The sequence below is a fragment of the Chrysochloris asiatica genome, unplaced genomic scaffold, assembly GCF_000296735.1.
Source record: "Chrysochloris asiatica unplaced genomic scaffold, ChrAsi1.0 scaffold00067, whole genome shotgun sequence".
Classification (NCBI taxonomy): Eukaryota; Metazoa; Chordata; class Mammalia; order Afrosoricida; family Chrysochloridae; genus Chrysochloris; species Chrysochloris asiatica.
In genome coordinates, this window is record NW_006408585.1 from 11,295,051 (window position 1) to 11,301,891 (window position 6,841).

Here is a 6,841-nt window from a genome sequence, read left to right on the forward strand (position 1 = left end):
ACACACACACACACACACACACATATATATATATAATTGTTTTGTTAAGTGTTGTCAAGTTGGTTCTGACTCATCATGACTCTGTATGGAATTTCCAAGGAGTGACTGGTGATTTTGAACTGCTGACCTTGTGTTTAGCAGTTCTCTGTGTGTGTGTGTGTGTGTGTGTGTGTACACACACATTGTTAAGTGTCTTCGAATAGCATTTGACTCATAGTCACCTGCATAGAGTTTATGAAGAGCAGCTGGTACATTTAAACCACCAACCTTTCTGGTTAAGCCAGTGCATTTCCTACAGCCCAACACCAGGACTATTTATAAAATAAAAATAAACAAAAAATAGTTTAGAATTTAGAGTCTCTGAATTAAGAGTTTTTAATGGCATGAACATAAAATTATTAGATTAATATACTGTAAAGTCTGTTTGGTTATTATTAAAAGAAAATTATTTGCCATAAATGTTGGTTGCACCTGCCTCAACTGTCTGGAGCCTGACTGAGTCTAGATGGAGACAGAATGCCTTTTTTGGTGCCATATGATCAGAACCCAGAATCCATGCATGTACACATCCTAATCAGGTTCTTGTTTCCCAGTTTGTCATAATGATCAGTTAAAATTAGGAGGAAGAGGCAACATCTCGAAGGCAGTAGCAGTCTAGAACTGTATATTTTAGGAGCAAAAACTTGTAAACTTTTATATACCACCATATAACATGTGTTCTAAGTAACCCTTGGTCATTGAGAAAGGATTAAATTATGTTTACTATATTTTAAAATAGTGAAGAAACGCACAACATGTTTGAATGATTAGATATATTTCAAAATAAGTAAAATTTTAAAGTTATATTCTTAAACAGGATCACTTAGTTATCTTGAATATTAATCAAATGGTCCTGTTTGGACTATTTCCCTTCCTGAGGAAACCAGATACACAAGGAGATTTTTGACTGTAGAATCAGAATTGTATAGCTGAAAGTTATTTTAGAGATCAGATTCAGAGTCTTCAAAGACCAAGAGTTGTTTTACTTCATAGAATGAGTTATTAGAATTAGAGGTTAGGTTTCCTGGCTGTTGGTTCAGTTTTATTTGTTGATGTATACTAAGTTTGAGAGTACTTAAAATTTATGTGTAATAACGAGTTCTGTTTTTCATTTGTCTGCATGATGGACTAGTATTCAAGATTTGAAAGAAAGAATTCGACAACGTACCAACATAACACTGGGGCCAAGTATTGATACTCATGGGGAAACTTTCCTGTCCCAAGAAGTGGTGGTTAATCTTTTACAAGAAACCAAACAAGCCTTTGAAAGATGTCATAGGGTAAGAATTACTGTAAATTTATGTTCTTTATATATAGTTGTTTTGGTGGGTTAATGCGCTGGCTGGACTGCAAAGTTGCTTTGAATCACAAGGTCAGAGGTTCAAGCTCATCAGCTGCTCCTTGGAAGCCTTATATACAGGGTCACTATGGGTCAGAACCGACTCGACAGCACTTCACAACAACAAACATAGGTTTGAGATTCAAGTCTATCCAGAGACATCGTGAAAGAAAGGGTTCATGCTGTACTTTTGCACATAAGCCATCAAAAACCCTAGGGAGTACACTTTACCCCGACACACGCGGTTGCCATGAATCCAAATGAGCTTTGCAGCCACTATGTATGAGAGAGCTTCAAAAGCTTAGTGGAAAAATTCTATTATCTTTGAATTCCTTTTTTCTCCAAACATTTTGAAAAACTCTTTTATAAATACAAATAGAAAACAAAGGATACACATGCACAATTTATGTAAAAGAAAATTGAAATTGCCTTTTAAGACATTTAGCCTCAATAATTAGGGACATTAAACTAGAGCTCTGGTAGCATAGTGGTTATGAATTGGGCTGCAAACCTTAAGGTCAGCAGTTCGAAACTACCAGCCTCTCTGCGGGAGAAAGATGAGGCTTTCTACTCCCGTAAAGATTTACACCCTCAGAAACGCTATGGGTCGGAACCGACTCGACGGCACTTAACAACAACAAAAAACTTAAACTAGTTAAACACCATCTCATTTACATTTGTTGTTAGGTACTGTCAAGTTGGTTCAGTTGTTACACACCTATGTACAACAGAGCGAAACACTGCCTGGTGTTCCATCATCCTCACAATTGTAACATTTGAACCCATTGCTGCTGCTCTGGTGTCTATTCATCTCTTTTTCACTGACCCTCCACTTTGCCAAGAACAATGTTTTTCTCCAGGAACGACTGGTCCCATCTGATAATATGTCCAAAGTATGACAGACCAAGGTTTGCCATCCTGGCTTCTAAGGAGCATTCTGGCTGTACTTCCTCCAACAGATTTGTTTGTCCTTCTGACAGACCAACACCGTAACTCAAATGCATCATTTCTTTTGCAGTTTTCTTTATTCACTGCCCAACTTTCACATGCATATGAGATTATTGAAAGTGTCCTGACTTAGATCAGGCACACCTTAGTCCTCAGACTGACATCTTTGCGCTTCAACACTTTATTAGAGGTCTTGTTCAGCAGATTTGCCTGATGCCATACATCCTTTATTTCTTGACTGCTGTTTTCATGAGTGTTGGTTGTGGAACCAAGAACAATGATGTCTTTGACAAACTTATTTCTTCTTCTAACATGATGTTATTTATTGGTCTAGTTGTAAGGATTTTTGTTTTCTTTATATTGAGGTGCAATCCATACTTAAGGCTGTGGTCTTTGATCTTCATCGGTAAGGATTTTAAGTCTTCATTGCTTCCAGCAAGCAAGGTTGTATCATGCATATCTCAGGTTGTTAATGAACCTACCTCAATCCTAATGCACATTCTTCTCTATATAGTCCATTTTAGATTATTTGCTCAGCATACAGATTGAGTAAGTATGGTGAAAGAATGTAATCCTGGCCACACACCTTTCCTGATTTTAAACCATTCAGTGTCCCCTTATTCTGTTCAAACGACTGCTGCTTGGTCTATGAGCAGGTTCCTCATAAGAACAGTCAAGTGTTCTGTGATTCCCATTTACATTAGATTGGCAAAAATTAAGAAGACTGACAATACTAAATGTTGCCATGGATATGTACTTACAGGAATTCTTCAAACACGGCTAATGGTAGTGAAAATTGGTATAGTTACTTTGAGAGTAATTTAGCAGTTTCTTAGAGAAGCTCATGTGTATATGGTATGTCTAACATGCATAGTGGTGGTGTTTGTTATCGTGAAAAACTGAAAGCTAGTATAAGTCAATAAAATGAATTGGTAAATTAGTGTTGTTACTGTACTATTAAACTGTACTAGTTAATTAAGTGCATAAACATGAAAAAATACTAAAAAGACAATGTTGAGTGAAGAGAGAAAGGTAGGGGAAATATATTCAGCATTATACTGTATAAATTTTTTTTTTAATATGATTTTTTAGGGGTGTGCATACATACATATACACACACACACAAATGAAACAACAACAAAAGAATAGAAACAAACATGGGGATGATACATTTACAATAGCGGTTGTCTTATGAGAAGGGGTATTCAAGGAATCTTTTTTTGTTATTTTTGTTGGTGTTAGTTGTTGGTGAGCTGATTCGAAGTATGGCAGCTCTGTTTGTGTAGAGTAGTAGAACTGTAAGTCCATAAAGTTTTTTGTTTTTTTTAACTTTTATTGTGAGTTATGGGAGAACATTAGCTTTACATTCACACTATTGTATGTCATTACATTGCCATGGTTACAATCCCCTCCATGCATCATTAACCAACCAAAGAGTATACCCCGCAAGCCTGCCCTTTGGTCATCAGCACACAGCCCCTCTCCTTCTTTGGGTCTAGAGTCTCCAGTTGCTCCATCTCTCCACATCATCATCTCTGCCTCCATCACTGGCATCGCTGTTTCTCTGGGTAGGGTCCTGCACTCCGCTTTTCTCCTTTGATGGTCCCAGGGGCTAAATCCATAGAGTTTTCACACAAGTCAAATGCCTTTTCCTAGTCAATAAAGCATTGTTATCCCTTTCACATCCTCTTCAGAATCTAGCTTGAATTTCTGGCATCTCCTGGTAGCGTAGTGGTTATGAATTGAACTGTGAACCGCAAGGTCAGCAGTTTGAAACTACCAGCTGTTCCGTGGGAGAAAGATAAGGTGTTCTGCTCCCGTAAAGATATACAGCCTCGGAAACCTGGTACAGGGTTAGAACTGACTCCACGGCACACAGCCACCACCACCACCACCCTGTCCATGTACTGTTGCAGTTGTTTTTGATTTATCTTCAAATTTTTGCTCGCGTGGTGATATTAATGATAGTGTTTTCCACATTTCATTGGATCACCTTTTTTCTTTGGAATGAGCACAAACATGGATCTCTTCCAATTTGTTTGTTAGGTAACTGTCTTTAAAATTTCTAGATATAGACAAGTAATCACCTCCAGTGCTTCGCTTCATCAGTTTGTTGAAACATTTCCATATATATCCCATCAATTCTTAGAGAGGTTTTTTTTGCCAATGTCTTCTGTGCAGCTGGACTTCTTCCTTCAATACCATTAGTTCTTGATCATATGGTACCTCTTGAAATAAATAAACCATGACCAATTCTTTTTGGTACATTGACTCTGTGTATTTCTTCCATATTCTAATAAGGTTTCCATTGTCATTCAGTATTTTGCCCGTAGAATCCTTTAATGTTGCAAGTCAAGTCAAGGCTTGGCTTTTATCTTCAGTTCTTTCTAACTCCAGATCTATACACATTTCATTATAATAATTTGGCTTTCTCTTCTCATACTAGCCTTGGAAATTTCCTATTCAGCTCTTTTACTTCCTCATTTCTTCCAGTCACTTTAGTTTCTCTGTGTTCAAGAGTAGGTTTCAGAGTCTCTTCAGATACCCATTTTGGTCTTTTTCCTGCTTTTTTTAATGACGTATATGATATGATGTTCATGATGTCATCTCGCATTTCCTTTGGTCGCGTCAATTGCCTAGTGTCTAATGCTTCACATCTGTAGTTGAGATTGTCTCTAAATTCAGGTGGGATATACTCAAAGTCATATTTTGTTTCTCTTGGACTAGTTTTCATTTACTTCAACGTCAACATAACTTGAATATGAGCAATTGATGATCTGTTCCACAGTCTGCCCTGGCCTTGTTTTGACTGATAGTATTGAGCTTCCTTCTCCATGGTCTCTTTCTACAGATGTAGGCAATTTGATTGCAGTGTTTTCTATCTGATGAGGTCCAGGTGTGTAATTTCCATTTATAGTGTTGAAAAGGGTATTTACAATGGATTTCTTTCTTTTCTTTCTTTCTTTTTTTTTTTTTTAGTCACTGAAGCCATTTTTTCCAATTACTGATCCTTTTATTTCCAGCTTTGCCATTCTAATGGCCAGTAATTACCAATGCATTTTGGCTGCAAGTTTGGTCAATTTCAGACTGAAGAAATTCATAGAATTCTTCAATTTCATTATCATTGGTTTTAGTTATTGGTGTAATAATTTGAGTACCAGTGGCATTAACTGGTCTTATAATCATGTGGATATTACTCCGTCACAGACAGCATTGTACTTCAAGATAGTTCTTGACACGCTCTTCTTGGTAGTGAATGCAAAATCTCGTTACTTTGTCATTCCCAGCATAGTTAATTGTTGTTGTTGTTAAGTACCGTCCAGTCAGTTTCGACTCATAGCAGCCCTGTATAGGGTTTCCAAGGAGCGACTGGTGAATTTGAACTGCCGACCGTGTGGTTGAAACCGAACTTGATGTCCATTGCATTATCCCACAATGCTATACCAGGACTCCATATGATTGTCCAACTCAAAATGGCTGATACCAGTTCATTTCAAATTCCCCTAACCACTTCCTGGAAACCCTATATTAGAGGGTCACTGTGTGTTCGAACAAACTTGACAGGAAGCCCTTAACAACAACAATGCTTTAGGATCTTGATCCTTAAGCATTTAGTGTTTGATGACTTCCAGTTTTCCTAGATGCATATTTTGTACATTCCATGTACCCATCATTAATCAGTGTTTTCAGCTGATTCTCCTTACTTTGAGTTGTGCCCTTTTAGCAGTTGAAGGTCCTGAAAGTTTTACTCCATGCACATCATTAATGTCAACTCTGCTTTGTGGAGAGACACCTCTTCTCCAGTCATATTTTGAGTGCCTTCCAACCTGAGGGGCCCATCTTCTGGCATTTTGTTTGACAGTGTTCAACTGCTATTCATAAGGTTTTTAATGGCTACCCATTCAGAAGTGGTCCGTTCACCTCTCCTTCATAGTCTGGAAATTATATTGAAACCTGCCCACCATAGTTGGCCCTGCTTTTATTTAACATACTGATGTAACTTCCAGCTTCACAGCCACCCACAGGCCACCACAGTACAACAAACAGACAAGTGGTGGGAGGAAAAGCAAGCTATAAAATTCATACACACACATACACACACTTACATAGATACAATTTTTAAAATGGAGTTGGTTTTGGTCTTGTTTTTTGGAAAAAGGAAAAGAAAAGGATCTTTGAGAAGCAGGTTACCAAGGCTTTTTATATTATTATTATTATTATTATTGAGGGATGTAAGAGTAAGGAGTTAGTGTTAGGATAATGGCTAGGTCTATGCTGGGCCTAGTACTTTGTTGAGTGTTGGGATTATGGTTAAAAGACTCGGCATAATGGGTTAGGTAAGGGCTAGAAGTGAGACTTGGTGTAGTTTTAGTATTATAATTTGGTTTATTTTAATTTAATTTTTTCTTGCAGTCTGCTTGATTTTCTCTCTTGGAAGTTCTGTAGCTGCAATGTTTCCTCTTTTTACTTTATGGAGTTTTTTGTTGTTGTATCAGGCATCTCTAGTTCCCTATT

The 6,841-nt window shown here is 37.5% G+C and overlaps 1 protein-coding gene across 2 annotated transcripts in view; it reads left to right on the plus strand.

Annotated features, from left to right (window-relative positions):
- Positions 1 to 6,841, plus strand: part of EXOC5 (exocyst complex component 5) — a 78,669-nt gene that overhangs the window by 57,326 nt on the left and 14,502 nt on the right. For both annotated transcript variants that reach the window (XM_006864610.1, XM_006864611.1), the window contains one exon: positions 1,172 to 1,319. In XM_006864610.1, coding sequence (XP_006864672.1) covers positions 1,172 to 1,319 — 148 coding nt within the window. The remainder of the gene's footprint in view (positions 1 to 1,171; positions 1,320 to 6,841) is intronic.